The 16456-nt window shown below is 40.4% G+C and overlaps 1 protein-coding gene across 3 annotated transcripts in view; it reads right to left on the bottom strand.

Moving 5' to 3' along the window:
- The window catches only part of WIPF1 (WAS/WASL interacting protein family member 1), a 110573-nt gene that overhangs the window by 12590 nt on the left and 81527 nt on the right, over window positions 1–16456 (bottom strand). For all 3 annotated transcript variants that reach the window (XM_019727473.3, XM_019727474.3, XM_019727472.3), the window contains exons 2-4: window positions 10924–11012; window positions 7110–7239; window positions 2116–2313 (exon numbers count right to left, since the gene is read on the bottom strand). In XM_019727473.3, the coding sequence (XP_019583032.2) occupies window positions 2116–2313; window positions 7110–7239; window positions 10924–10974 (379 nt within the window). In that variant the 5' untranslated portion in view covers window positions 10975–11012. The remainder of the gene's footprint in view (window positions 1–2115; window positions 2314–7109; window positions 7240–10923; window positions 11013–16456) is intronic.

Genomic DNA, 16456 nt, shown 5'->3' on the forward strand with positions numbered 1-16456 from the left:
GAATAGATCACAGCTCTGTTTGCCTTCCAGTCTAAGGTTCTACAGTCTGTCAGCTTTCAAAAGGATTTTAAAGCGATCTCTTGGTATTTTGTATGGGCAAGAACCAGGATGAAGTTGGTAAGAGTTCTGGAGAGACCCCTATTCATTATGAGAGGACAAAAACTGGACATTTGTGGCACATGGGATCTCTGCTGATGATTTTCTTTTCTCCATCACCATCCCCGTCCCCTTGCCCTTGTACCTCTTAGGCTTAAAAAATAATTTAGCCATTTTAGGTGAAGAAATTAGTTATCCCAATATAAATCTTCATGTGGGAGGACTTACCTAGACTCCTTGAAGAGAAAGTCCCAAGAGAAGGTGGAAAAATATAATGGAAGAATTATGATTGAAATAAGGAACTAAGAAAAGCAAAGGAAATCGTCGAAGTTTAATTGAAAGAGTGGATACCAGTGGATGGGCTTAATCTGCAAAGAAGTAAGCAACTACACAACTTGTTTTTCCTACTAGGTCAATGTCAACTTCCATATTGGCAGGGCAGGATAACCCTATTACATAATTAATATTAAACTGTTTTGGTTCAACAAAGGGAATAACTAAAGGGGAAACCAAAGTTATAAAAAAATTCAAATCACTACCCCAGAATCTCTTGGAACCCAAGGTAATTAAAAAAAAAAAAAAAGGTTAGCCCAAAAACTTTTACCACTTCAACCATGAGCTAATTAATATACCAAATATTTTTGAGCACTTGCTATATGCCAGCCATTATTCTAGATGCTAGAGCTGGAGGAGTAAACAAAATAGAAAGAATCCTCTCTCTTATAGTTTATATTCTTGTGGGAGAGATAAACAAACCAGCAAACATATAAATTGTCTCTGTTATAAGTATTAAATAGAAACTAAAATAGGCTGATGAGATGAAGAGTCCCTGGAAAGGCTAGGATATGTTTGAGCTGAAGACATGGAAAAAAGAGGAAGAGCAATGCTTCAGGCAGAAGACCCATGGGTGCAAAGCCATGAAGTGGGAATGAGCTTCAAGTGAAAAAACTGAGACCTGTGTGCCTTGGGCACAATGAGCATGAAGGAAAAGAGAACCCTAGGAAATAGAGCTTGAGTAACCACCAGGGGCTGGGTCAGAAAGAGCCTCTAATGCCAGAAAGAGCAGATTTTATCCAACGCACAGTGACAGACATTCAGGTGGATTTATACAGTGGAGTAATGTGAACTCTAAAGAGAATATTTTGACTTTAGTACTAGAAAAAAAGTTATATTTTCCTTGATTGTGTGGTATATTTCCATGTCACCAACTTGTAATAAGTTATATCTTCCAAGCTCAGATTAAAGCTACAGTTACTACCGTGTTTCCCCGAAAATAAGACCTAGCCGGACCATCAGCTCTAATGCGTCTTTTGGAGCAAAAATTAATACGAGACCTGGTCTTATTTTACTATAAGACCGGGTTTTATATAATATATAATATAATATAACATAATATAATATAATATAATATAATATAATACCAGGTCTTATATTAATTTTTGCTCCAAAGACACATTAGAGCTAATTGTCTGGCTGGTCTTATTTTCGGGGAAACAGGACACATTACATGGATAGGATCCATTGTGTGGACAGTATACTATGAACATGTACACTTCTGGAACACCATTTTGTGCACTCACTTAAATTTCAACTTCGTATGTAATTATATTCCATATAACATGCTTCATAGTGTTTTTGAAAAGTGGCCCACAAGTATTTGCTGTACTAGACAGCTGGGTCAGGCTACCTCACAAAGAAAGCTGAATTTGCCAGGCAGTTTCCAGGGTTGGCAAGTTCCATTTGCTCCTTTCTTTTCTTCCCACTCTAGCTCACCCTTTAGAAAAGTACAAAAAAGTACATGTTACCCCAAGGACACTGGACAAATACGTAACAGCTGGATGGAGCTGTCTGATACTAATTTAAAAAAAGAAAAAAAAAGATGTTAAATAGAGTCTCTTATCAAACTGTTAACATTTTAAGCAACCTAAAATGTTTTAAAGGGCCCAGTGCCTTAGAGGGGATGTCAAGCCTCCACACCACCTTGTTTGCAGTTACTAAGATACAAGGAACTCTCCTTACCACTATCTCTGTTGACTGTTGATCTCAGCTTTGGCATTCCAGCCTGGAACAGTCCTCCCAAGCCAGGAGGTCCACCCCCTCCAAAGCTGCCACTGCCACCGCTGCCACCGCCACCACCAGCACCGCTGCCACCTCCTCCGCCAAATCCGCCACCTCCACCAAAGCCACCACTGCCACCAGCACCAGCTCCTTTAGGTTCTGCAGAGGAAGAAAACACAGTCTTTTCACATGTATGAACACACCACCAGAGGACTTCACCAGTCCTAGCCCAAGCAAACAATCATGATAAAACCTCGGCCTGTGGTAGACAACTGGGATTTCATTAAAATGCAGGATTTTAAGGATTCACCCCACCCCCTGGGGTCTTAAAAGGAGGGGATTCTTTCCACTTCCGTGCAGTCACAGGTCCAGTGGTGAAAGAATTGATAATAGATGATGACTTGCCCCCACACCTCCCACCTGGCTAGCTGCCATATGAGTTAATATCTATTTGGCAAATAAAAGATCTTCAAACAAAGTAAGCCTCAAGGGAGGGGCAGATGTAATAAAAGGTGAGAAGACAAGACATAGTACAAATAAAAAGAAGAAAAAAATATCCCATAATTTTACTCCTTGGAAATACCCACCGTTTTGGTGTATTTTTATTTTGCTAGTATTTTTTTCATTTTATTTTATTATTTTCCTTAAAATTAAGACCAAAATTCACTAAACAGTTTTTAGCCTGCTTTTTCACTTAACACTTTACTGTTAGCATTTCCCATGTCATTAAATATTCTTTGAAAACATGAGTTTAAAGGACTGCATTATGTTTTAGAACGTGAATGTATTGTAATTTATTTAACCATCTACTTATTTGATGGCCTTTTAGGTTGATTTCAATTTTTTAATTTCATAAAGCCCAACACTAGGATTAACATTTTTAAAATCCTTTGCAATTTGAGACAGTACAGAGATATTATTTTGCATTTATTTCCAAAATATTGTGAAAGCTCTTGAAATGGGCAAACAATTGCCTTCTGGGTAATTTCTCATTGTCTTTGAGCTATTTTATAACTGTGTAAGTTGTAAAATCTGATAATGCAAATGATATTTATCCACAGAAATGAAAATTGGTTATGGTCAGTGAAATGCAACTGATTATTAACCTATGTTGCACCTCTTTGTAAATTAATTTCAGCACTTATATGTGCGGTGCTTTGAATTCTCCTTTGAGCTGATAACATTATATTGATTAATTAATGAGCTAAATAAAAACTTTGATATATGTTCACTTTATATCTGTATGAGAGTCATAATTGTACCCTTTTTAAAAAATTGTCTTTTAACAATTGTATGGAAGTACATTTTGTGAGGTTAAACGTTGTTTAAAGTTCTATCCCCGGAAAACCTATAGATTAATCTGGGATACCTGACACTTTATAATATTTAGACTTTATGGAAACATGGCATATTTTTCCATGTCTTCTGATTTATTCGGTAAAATTTTGTAATTTTCATGATATGGGTCACTCATGTTTCTTGTTAGGGTAACTGAATATATTTTTGTTGGTTGACATTGTGAAAGGAATGTTTTTCCTACTATATTTTGTGATTTGTTTATTACCGACATCAGGAAATTTCATTTGATATCAACTCAACCATTTTGCTGTATTTTCTAAATTAAAATTTATTTAAAAATTTATCATCTTGGATTTTCTAGTAGACATATGGTTTGCAAATAATAACTTTTGCCCCCTCTTTTATAATAGTTGTATATCTTATTTCTGTTTTATATGACTAATAACTTTGATGACTGAAGTTCTATAACAATGTAAATTATTAACATTGCTAAAGGAAAACATATTTTGATTTTAATGAGAATGCCTCTACTGTTTCAAAATTACAATCGGTTTGAAATAATTTTTTTCTTCTTTCTAAATATTCAGTCAGCAAGGATCCTTCTATTTTAGGTTCTTAAGACTTTCTGTGGCATGGAATTTTATCAAATATCTATTCAGGATCTACTAAATTGATTATATGGTTTTCCTTACTTAATATGATACATTTATATACTTTCAAACATTAAAAATGAGAAAAACTCTGGTCTTGGTGAATTATTATTTTAATATACTTATTGAATTAGATTTTTTGATGTTTTAGTTAGTATTTTCTCATCTATGATCAAAGTGATCTATCTATAGTAGGGTTTCTTACCCTTGAAACTACTGACATTTTAGGTCAGATAATTCTTTGTGTGTGGCTGTCTTGTTCTCTGTAGACTGTTTACAGCATCCCTGCCTCCATTCACTACGTAGATGTCAGTAGGAACCCCTCCCCCACCAAGCTGTGACAACTAAAAATGCCTCCAGACATTGCCACACGTTCCCTGGGACACTGATATCTATATATCTATATCCATCTCTATATCTCTATATCTCCTATCTATAGATACAGAGATAGAGATATATAGTATTTCTTTTTGTATATATGCTGCCTTTGTCAAATTTTGATATTACGATCATGCCAGTCTGATTACACCTATCAGATAGCTTTCCATCTCTTCCAATGTTTGGGAATGAATGATTGATATAGCACTTGAACTAGCTGCTTCTTAAAATCTGAAAGAATTTACTGATAAAATCATATGGCTCTAAAATTTTTTAGAGAAAAGTAATTTCATGAAGTTTTCAACTTTTTCCTTAATCACTGAGGCTTCATAAGTAAATTTGGTTATGCTTTCCTTAGAAAATTAATTTCTTTAAGATTTCAAAATGTGTTAGCATATAACTTCATTGTAACATCCTTAATGTTTTAAAATCTGCTTTGAATCTCTATCTGCTTTCTAAGTTCTAATTTTATTCATTTGTGTTTTCTTTTTTCTGGATTAGATTTATCATGTTTTTGTTAGCTCTGTATCTTTTCTAGGTATGGAGCTTTCAGGATACTTATGAAAGCTCTGCTGATAGAAAGAATGATCTGCTAATAAGCTCACAATAATTACTTCACCTAAAAAGATAAATTATAGTAAGAATTCCATGGAGCATATGCAAAATTGCTTCCATATAAAATTTAAAATTTTTACTAATTTTAATTATTGCCAATAATATTAAAAATAACCTTATCATTCAAACATCATTCATTAATGAATGACACATTTTGGAATGCTGCATTGACATAGGACACCTTTACCTGGTATTAAACATTCAAAGAGATCAATGCTCTACCAGACATCACCCATTAGTATCTTTCAGTAGAGAAGCTGAAGTAGTTTAGGATAGCTAACTGATTCCTGGTCACTTTGTTAGTAATTAAATTGCAGGACAAGGCTGACTTCAAGAGTTATATCACGCATAACCATGGTCAACATTTTGATATAGGGCCCAGGGAGGTTTCACCTGCAAACAAATACAAAACCATGGATAGACTTTATCACTTGCAAAGAACTTGTGACAACAATATTGGTGTCCAGTTAAGTATATGGAAAACAAGGGCATCCAATGGGTTGCATCTTGTGTCCACCAAGAAAAGTGCATCACTGAGCAGCTGGAAGGGAGACAAACTAACACTTATTTCCATTTAGTGGGAGTAGAAGTGGACCTTGAACATAATAATGAGTTTTCACTAGTGGATTCAGGACAAGGCCCCAGACTGTCCAGTTTCTTTCATCATCTGGGGAACTCACATTCACCTCTCTGGAGCTTAGCCTCCCACTCATAGTGGAGAGAACCACTGGGCTCTGTCCTAGAAGTTGGCTGCTTGTGGAACTTCTCTGGCCCCATCCATACCAGGCAGCATGACTCAATAGTTGTTGGACTACAGCTCCCTAGATAGAAGTGACTGCGCTGGAATTCCCCCCAGGGAGAATCTTGTGACAAGGTTCAGGAGGACTAAGAGATTGGTTATACAATAACGACACCAGTGTTGTGGGCATTTTGTAAAACCGTGTCAAAGACCCCCTCGTTCCTTTTCGAGGTGTGGTACATTCTCATTTGCACCACCTTGCCTGGTGACAGAACAATGCTCAAAGGCCTTTGTCTTGGTCTTCCTCTTTTCTATTTATCTCCCACACCAAGGTTTTTATCTAATCTCATGCTTCTCCTTCTCTACCTATTAGGCACTTTTCCTATAAATTCCTCCTAAGCCCTTCTTACCCTCCAACTTGGCTAAAACTCTGCATCATTATTCTCTTGTCTATTTCCTATTGAATCCAAACGGGATCTGTGGTCTAGGATGAGTTCTGGGGACATCTGGCTGGCAGTGGAAACATCTAGGAATGTGAGGAGATTGTCTCGAGGCCGGATTATTAACTACCAGTAGATTTTAGTCATGTGTAATTTTTCATCTGTTGTAAATGTTAATAAGTAGCCCTGTATGGCGAGTACTTGTTTGTTTATACACACCCTGCCTTGTTCCAAAAAGTATCTCAGACCTACAATAGATAAGCAAAGTTGTGATCTCATTTCCTCTTTCTCCAAGCTCCTAAAAATCGTATCTTACACTTGAGTTTCACATTCCAAACAACAAAACACTTTTACAAGCATTGTCCCATATGATGCTCACAATGAATTTGCAGAACAGGTATTACCATCTCCATTTTACAAATGAACACAATAAGGCTTGGAGAGGTAAGTGAAGGATGTGCCAGGATTCAAACCCACATCCTTTGATTCCAAGACTAGGGCTCTTTTCATTTCACACTGTCTTTTGATGTGTGGTCCGAGGAGCAAAGGGTTAACTTCCAGAAAGGGTTTGAATAATTGAGAGAATTGCTGCTGTGTATGTCTTAGACAAAGAATTATTATACTGGCTTCCTGCTGCATTAGAGGGAACCCAAATTGGAGCTATGGCCTACAATGAGTGATACAGTTCCTTATTCTGCTAGCTTTGCAGCTGTTGTTAACCAAAAAAAAAAAAAAATTTTTTTTTTTTTTTTTTTTTTTTTTGGTGGGAAGGGAAGGGTTGATTGTTAGGTCATAATCTATTTATCTCCATAGAAAATAACTTTTTTCACTTACTGTCCAATATCGGTGCACTTCTGTCATTGGTGACTGTCTTCTTTAGTTTCTTCCCTTTGTTGATGTCAGAGAGAAGAGCATTTCTTCCGGCCTGCTCTGACTTATTCAAGGCAGGCTTTTCTGTATTGGCCTGAAAGGAAACCATGCAAACTCGTATTCAACTCTTGAATTAAAATCATGCATTACAACTCTCAGTAGGGACAGCTAGAATACTGGAAGCTTATTATTAAGGTTCTTGGCAATAGGTTGTAAATTCTCCACAAGTTTTAGACCTGATGTCATTTATTTTTAAGACCCAGACATTTGGGAGCAGATGCAGCACTAAATTATGTTCATTTTTAATGCAGGAAGAGTCAGTTCCTGATAAAAGTCTCTGAAAATTCATACCATTGTCTGTCTGTAACCAACACAGCTAGGGTTGGATGGTTAGAAATGAGAAGGGAATTTTAGGTCTGAGAAGTTTCTGCAGGACACCATAAGGCTTCATTCTCTAGAATGTGTCCGGAAGAACAGCTTCTCCTTCCTATCTTTTAGAACTAACCTGATACAAGAAGAAAATTGTCTCTAGCTAAAAGGGTCAGCTGTTTCTTTTTTTTAATCCACCAAAGTTTTAGAAAATAATTCACCCTGTTTACATTGCCAAAGTTGTTTTTTTTCTTTTCAATTTAAGGGAGATTCGAGGTATAATTTACACGTAGTTGATCACCCTTTAAGTGTATATAGTTCTATGAGTTTTGACAAACATATACAATTGTGTAGCCACCACCACAATCAAGATGTACAACATTTTCATTACCCCCAAAAGTTCCCTCATGTCCCTCTGGCCTAAGGTGTTTCTGATTTTAATCCCTTTGAAATCTTAGCTCACAGAGATTGCAGAGTGGACAAAGGTGCTGCTTTAAAATGTTTGGGTGTTTTGTATATTTTCAGAATTCCTGGGAAAGATCCTTATTACGGAATTGGTTCTTGTTTATTCAGGGTTATTTTTGGAGAGCCCAGCATATGGACTTGGAAGTAGGCATGCATCTGTGTCTGGTCCACTTGGAAACTGGCTTGGTCTGGTCTGGTCCCAGGGAGAGTCCTTCCGGCAGACCTGAGAATCCTAGGCTGGATCTGATTTCAGAGGTGACGGAGAGGGTTGCAGGAGGTAAATCTGGGGATGTTTAGCTTGACACCTCAGCCAGCTATTTATTATAGTTAGAGGCAGAGGGAGAACTAAGAAAAATCCTGAAGTAGGCTACACAGAATGTTCAGCTGGGAGGGCCTTGGAATAATTAAATTATAAAGTATTACTTGCTCACGATAGTAACAGTTAACATTTACATAGCTTTCACTAGGGGTGAGGCACTGTTTTTAGCACTTTATGTGTATTAATTCATTTAGTCCTCATCAGCCCTGTGAGTCATTATTTTCATTCTGGAGACAAGGAAACTAAGACACAGGGAGGTTAGATCATTTGGCCCCATCACCCAGCTAGTAAGATGAAGAGCTAGGATTCAAACCCTGGCCGTCTAACTTCAGAGCCTTTCCTGTAACCTGCAGGAAGGGTAAATGTGGGACCCTTTCCCTGACCTGGGAAGATGTTGTTAAAAGGTACAAACTTGCATCTAGAAGATAAGTGCTGGAGATCTAACGTACAGTGTAGTGATTATAGTCAATCATTCTGTAGTACAAACTTCAAAGTAAACAAGAGACCAGATCTTAAATGGTCTTACACAAAAAAAAAGAAATGATAATTATGTGATGTAATAAGAGCTATTAGCTAAAGCAGTGGTGCTAATAATACCGTAATATATAAATGAATCAAATCAACATATTGTACACCTTCAACTTACACAAAGTTGTATGTCAATTATATCTCAATTGAAAAAAACTAATAAGTAAAATGCCATTCGCCACTGGCACCCAACACTGCCCTGAAGCAAGCCTGTTAAGAGCTTATTGGCAGTTGGTTCCAGAAAAGCTCTTTGCCTGTATAGTTCGTTTTTGCTAATGAGATCATCCTCTATTCCTCTGAAACTTGTTTCTACAACGTAGCAACATACCTTGGACATCTTGCAAAGAGCTTTTAAAATTACCTGTTGTCTTCATTTTAAGGCTGAAAAAAACCTGAGGCCCAGAGAGGCTAAGTAGTGTGTCCTCATTGGATCTCTTAATAGTTTTGGGTCAGCCTGTTCTTCTGCCTCAAAATATATTTTGACACTGACCCCCTCAGGTGCTAACTGCTCTCCTGTGACGACGGTTCAGGGCCCTTAACGATGCTGTTCCACTAGCTGGTGTCTACAATGGCTGCCAACTCACCTTTCCCTTTTCTCATCTCTGTATCGTATTTCTCTAGGATCTTGCTTTTAGTCAGGTAATAATGGATAGAAATGAGTTGATTTGATAGACCAGGGTTTTCCAAACTTCAATCATTCTGGTACAATTTCTATGATTTTGGTCATCTTCTCATATTACCTGGGTTATTATTTATTTAATATTTTTCATTAAGTCTATTTTCTGTATTATTTACTATACTATTTTTCAGTGAAGATTTTCTTTTAAATCAACTCACTATTAAACTCTGGTGTGCTACTTATAATTGTAAAACAGGCATTAAAATAAACACATGAGCATTAAAATAAAATAAAAAATTAAGGCATGTACCACCCAGCAGTGGTATATAATCTGCATTTTGGGGGGAAATATAAGATCATCCTGCTATGTTAGTCAGATCAGAGCTTTTCAAACTTACCGAAGGGCCAATTTTAATAAAACATTTCCAATCTATCATGGACTGATACTTTTGCAAAATGACAATGAATTATTAGAAAAATGAATCAGTAAAACAAAGCACACAAAATACAATAAGAGTTACTAAATGCTTCCTCTCAGTGCCTGTGCTTCTCTCCTTGGGGGCTCTAGCCAGCAGTGGAGAACCACACCTTACATAGCAATGAGCTAATTATGTTCTGTTCTTCCAAGTAGGTTCCAACCTTAGATGGGCTATATAAATGTATCCACGGAAGCCTTGGCAAGAGAGTTTTTCTCTCCGTGCTTCAGTTTCTCCAAGGGCCCATCACTGGGAAAGTCCTTACTAGAGAAGGCTTCCCATCCTGGGGGAGGCCTTTTAAATGGGACATGTCTGGGAGCCTGTCCCTATCACCACGTGGAGGGCTGTCAGCTTCCTGGAAGAGGGGGCACTAGCTTCTTAGGACAGGTCTATCAAGGAAAAGAATGATCCCAGAAAAAGAAGTTCCTTTAGAACGTAGGTATCTAAATGTAAGGATAGATTTAAAGGGGGATGTGAGTGTGTGTGGGGTGGATCGGGATGGTGGTGGTGGTGGTGGTGATGGTAGGTGATATTTGTCAAAAACAGAGTGGAAAGAAAGAGGGGAAAGGCAGAGAAAAGGAAAGTAGTGAATCTGGAGGACACTTGAATGGATGCATTTGCAGATGTAGACCTGGATTTTTGGACTGTTCTGCCCAGAAGTTAAAGGCTGGATGTTGAGGCCATTTGAATGGAAACAGTGCATGCCGGGCAGAACTGCTTCTGCGAACCATCACAGACCAGCACGTGGGAATGAACTTCCTTTGATAGAACTAACCCACGTTCCACATGTGTATTATATGCATTGCATGAGACCTCAGACGACAAAACCTTTCGTGCTGCACTCCCTACCGCTCAGGGTCTGGCTTACTCCAACACCTGGAAAGCTTGTCGTATCATATTTAAGCCAGAATGCAAATGCATTTAAAACAAATATACGTGTGCCAGGTTTAACTTCATTCAGCTGCTTCATGCATGGATAATGGATAGTGAGGAGCCACTTACCAGAGCTAGTGTGGGTGGCGGCGGGGGCGCTGGAGGGGGCGCGACAGGCATCTTGGACAGTTACGCTTTCAACAGTCTTGCTGATAAATCTGTGAAAACAAAACCAAAAGAAACAAAACATGGTCATGTATTAGACTTCTTAGTAATATGCCGTCCTACTCTCCCGAACCCTTTCTCACCAAAGTGACAGCTATTCACATGGACCAACTTTTATAAGAGGTGGAATTACCTTTACAACATTGCTGAGATGTGACTCTTCTGGAAGGACCCTAGCAAGGGACGTTTTGACCCTAAGTGCCTGAAGATATTGGAAGCAAAATCCAGCACTTCATGCTGCTCAATTCTACCACCCACCAGAGCAGGTTGGGGAATGTCACGTGCAAGGCCCCTGGGCCCGGGGCCTGAGTAGCTGGAAGGTTATCATGACACTGCTAGAAAAGTATCCCGGCCGAATGATGTTTGAGCGGCTCCTTTTCCTCACTCATTTCCATGACTAAATCCTTTCTTGCTCTCCCATTCCTGCTCACTCCACACCTCATTGTTTGCTTTTCTGTGCAGGGATTCCTGACATTCCCCTGGGTCTGGGTATGCAGTGTAAGAATGCAAAGATGAATATATTTCTGCTCTTGCCCTCACAGCTCTTACAGTCCTCCAGGGAAAGGAGATGGGGATAAGGTAAGGTAGGCAGGTAAGATGGGCAAGGAGGCTGGCTTCCCCTCTTTGTGCTACTGGGCATGTCCTTATAGGACCCTAGTGGGGAAAAAGAGGGGAGAAGAAAGAAACGAGGACTCCGACCTATGACTCCAGGGCTGTTTACTAGAAATATGCTTCATTAGGAAAGCTTTCTGCATAGTGTGATTGCTCTGGGGACAAAGGGAAGGCCAGACTCTGCGGCTGGGTTGGAGAGTTGAGGGAAACCCTGGTGGGTAGCAGTGGTGAAGGCGGCAGTGGGCAAACATCAGGGGCTGTAGAAACAGTGGTGAGGAAGTGTCCTGGGAGTCACACCAGCCACAAACCCCGTCCGCCTTTCCCCCTCCTCGGAGTCCCATCCCTGGGTCTCACCCCACCGGGTCCCAGCCCTGGCAGTGCCTCACCCACTTTCTCACCCTAAGGAATCCCGACTTCTCCCACCCAGTCTTTGCTGCTGCTCCAAGTGTAGTCCCCGATCAGCAGCATGAGTGTTAGCTCACCCAGAGCTGTTAGAAACGTCAAATCTCAGCTTAACAAGATCCCTATGTAATTCACATGCACTAAAATGAGAAGCCTCGTTGTGGAATTTGAGCCTTAAACCAGTGGGCAGCCTGGGACACTGACCGCCTGAGTAACTGTTTCTATGGAACACATGCCGTGAGTTTCAAACAGCACAATTATCTTTCTTTTATTCTCAACAGTCTCTTAATTGCAGAAAACAATTTCTTAGAATTTAAATGTACTTCAACCACTAAACATTAATGTGGAAAACTTAACAACTTGAAACAAATACGTTCTATTAAAGTCTTGTTTACGTGGCTTTCTTTCTGTGAAGAGAGATGGAATGAAAAAGCTAAAATGTCCTGGCCGGACTTGTCAAAGCTGCTGGAAGATAGGAATAAAGATAGTTTGGAATAGTTCTGTTCAAAGCGGGCCGACTGGAAAATGAAATTTTAAAAGCTCCACAGCTGCATCAGCAGCTCTCATTCATTGACAGTCAATTGGATCCAGGGCGCGTTACACATTGTCTCTTACTTTTACAGACATTGCAAACTAGCATGATTCCGTTATTTTTACAGAGGATGCTGAGACTCAGAGAAATTAAGTAACTCACTAAAAGACCCACGCAATTCATTTAAATTAAGTCCGTTTGATCCCTGCCTTTCAGATAAGCATTTTTGGGCAAGTGAAGGGCTAACTAATGCTACCACTCACCTGTAAACTAAGAATCTGTTTTTCAGTAACAGATGATCTCAGACAAAGATTCTTTTAAAATGTGTTCCTTAAATTGGCTTCCTGCATGACACCAATTAGTCACCCACGGGGCCAAGTGGGCAGGGTAAGCAGGGTTGTGTGCCTATGTTAGGGGGCCGGTCTGCAAAGGGGGTTCTCCAGCTGCAGAGGGCACCATCGGAGCCACAGACTCAGATGTGTCCGAGGACCAGGAGGAAGGACAGGGATCTGAAACTGGATTCAGGTCCAACTAACTGTGAAAGATGCTGCAGCCCAAGTAATGGTATTAACGTAGCTGGAGAAAGCGGCTCAACAAACAGGTGGTGTGGCCAAGACCGCCCAGAGGGCCCAAGAGAGGGGCTCCGTGGAGCAGGTCATCCATGTGCTTGGTGGACGAAACACCCCTCAACACTCGGCTTTGTTGTGTCGGATCCCATGTTCACCAACTAACCTGTCATCCTAATACTGAGGAAGGAGTGGATTCTGGTCAACCACTAGGAACCCCTTATGGCGTTAGGTCTTAAGTCATTCTCTGGTTGCAAAGATCCAATTGAGTTTCGGTCCTGTCCATCTTAGGGGCCAGACTGTGGTATTGGGGCCCTTTCAGGGGACTGCCACCTCTTTAATCTAATTATTCTATGATTTTCTGTGTACTACACTGACTTATAAATAAACCTCTGGACCACAGAAGCTCAGCCTTCCCCTCCTGGCCCCTCAGATAAACAACCTTAGATAAAAGAAGGGGAGTGCAACACGTGGGTTGGGTGCTGACACCTGTGTAGTTGAGAATACGGATATAGCTCTGACTCCCCAAACACTTTACTAATAACCTACCATTGACTGGAAGCTTTACTGATAACATAAACAGTCAATTCACATGTATTTTGTATGTTATATGTATTATATACTGCATTTTTTAAATTAGTTTCAGGTCCACAAAACAAACTAATTTTAGACATTTATCATTTATATCCCTCACACTGTGTCAACCCCCCTCCCCCATCCACTATCCCTCTGACATCACACACAGCCATTACATTTCCACTGTCTCTATTCCTAATGCTGTACTCTGCTTCTTGTAAATATATATATATATATATATATATATATATATATATATATATATATATAAACTTGTAGTTGACATTCATTATTGTTCAGCTTCAGCTTCAGGTGTACAGTGCAGTGATCAGGCATCTACATCATCCCTGAGGTGGTCTCCCTAACAAGACAAGTGTCCATTGGATACCCTACGAAATCTTTACATTATTGATTACATTCCCCAAATTAACTTTCGTAACCCCGTGGCAATCTTGCGGTTACTGACTGCTTTCTAATCCCCTCACCTTCCCCCTTATCCCCATCTCCATCTAGCAACCCTCAGTTTTTCCTCTGTCTCCGAAACTTATATACTGTATTTTTATAGTAAAGTAAGCTCGACAAAAAAAGTGTTATTAAGAAAATCATAAGGAAGAGAAAATACACTTATAGTATGTATTTTACAAAAATCTGAGTGTAAGTGGACATGCACAGTCCAAACCCATGTTGTTCAAAGGTCAGCTGTGCTCTTCTCTCCACAGCTGCTGCTTTGCCCGCCCCCATCTCTCCCTCTCCTCCAGGGACACCACTCCCACTCCCACCTCAGTGTTGAAAGGTGATTACAGACACTTCCATGGTCTCTTTGCTCCTTCTTAGCTGAACAGCTGCTTGGAGGGACTTGCCAGGCTGGGCCCTTAAGGGAAGTTTGTGAGAAACCCGACTCCAACGCTGCCACCTCACCATGTGGGTCAGAGAAGACCAGTCTCAGGTCCCCCATGCTGTGCCCATACCAGGCACACTTCTTGGCTGTCTTTTCACCAGACTGTGAACTCCACCAGGTCTCCCCAATACATGGCACAAAGTAGGGCTCTCCCTAAATATATGTGGAGGGAAAGAGCCAGGTGTTACACAAATAAGCCATGTGCTGGCCATTGGAATGGCTCCCAGCAACAGTCCCTGTGCCTTGAGGTTTGGGCAAAGAATCCGCCCTGTGAGAGAAGTCTGCTGCCACTAAGTACTGGGACTTGCTTTCTTGGCAGCCCCTGTCTTCGCCCATGGAGCAGAACCCAAGACCTGGGAGAGCCCTGACTTCCCTCCGCTCCTGGAGTTACCAGCCCACATCAGAACTGGAGCTGGGTCTTACTGAAAGGCCTCAACAGCAGCCAGGCATGGTCCATTGGGTAATGCATCCTAACCTGGATCCTTACACCTTCAGGGTCTGTGGATCAAATTCAGGGGTTTGTGAACTTGGATGGAAGAAAAGGACATATTTATTTCCTCTAAGCACTAACTAAAAATTAGCATTTCCTTTAATTATGAATGTAGGCCACAAATCACAGTACCTGAAACTTTTTCACCAATAGTTTCTACATGGTATTTTCTCATCATATTACAATTGTTGCTGATCTCTTCTGAAATTATGGCAATATTTAGATCTATTGCTAGATTTTGTACATATCTCAGTATTATGAGTTTTCTTGGTAATCCTCTGTATTTTGTTTGATGCATTTAACAATAATCCAAGAAGAAGTCCTTTGGGCTTTCCCAGATACTAGTGTGGTCCATGGCATGAAAAGGGTTAGAATCCTCATGAGACCATGAGACCTGGGTCAGGCAAAGATGATTTTGAATCTCTGCTCTGCTGCCTAATAACCTGGGATAAAAATCTTACTTCTCTGAGCCTCCCTGTCCCATCTGTTAAATGGGGGTTGCTGGGAGGATGAAATGAAATGGTGTCTGTCAAGCTCTCAGTATGGCTGGTAGAAAAAGCAATCAATAGGCAGGTCTAGGTCTGTGTGTCTTGAGGACGAGCACGGGTCCTGCTGGTGTGAGTGCTGCTCGAGCACCTGGCAGAGGAGGGGCCGAGCTGAGGCCCTTGCTTTGCTCAGAGTCCGTTGTGGGTAGAGCTGCACGGGATGGGAAGGAGGCCGCCTGAAGACATGGCTTTGAGGCACGTGGTTCCTCCCTCAGGAGAGAGAAGCATGGCAGGAAAGGCAGCCCTGTCCCGGGGTCAGGAGGGACCCTCAAACAAGGGAAAGGACTAGGGCAGGGTTCGCAAAGTGTGGGTGATCTCTTGCGTCAGAATCAGCTGTGTGCTTTTTGAGTCCTGCCTCCCACCCTAAAGTTGGAGGGTCCCTGACCTACCCATTTGCTGGTCCTTGCCCTCCCACCCAATGCCCACCCCAGGCACTGAACTTTTACGAACATACACTTTTGAGAAGTAACTTATTTTAAAGAATCATTTCGTTGTTTAAATAATTTTCATCATAGGGAGGAAAGCCAGACTTTTCTAAAATGTTCACCTTGTGTGTTGAATTTTATGTGCACAAAGAAAACCACAGGGATGGAAAAAGCCTTTCTGTTTTAATACACAGTGTAATGGGTTGAATTGTGTCCCTCCCAAATTCATATGTAGAAGCCTCAAGGTCTAGTACCTCTGAATGTGACTTGGAGACACGGCCTTTAGAGGGGTGATTAGGTTAAAATGAAACCATTAGGATGGGCCCTCATCCAATAGGACCCCAAATATCTCTGGATTGTTATACATTAAAGATATAAAAAAATCAACCTG

Source organism: Rhinolophus sinicus, chromosome 17, assembly GCF_057876585.1.
Source record: "Rhinolophus sinicus isolate RSI-liver-muscle chromosome 17, RSI-T2T, whole genome shotgun sequence".
NCBI classification, from domain to species: Eukaryota; Metazoa; Chordata; class Mammalia; order Chiroptera; family Rhinolophidae; genus Rhinolophus; species Rhinolophus sinicus.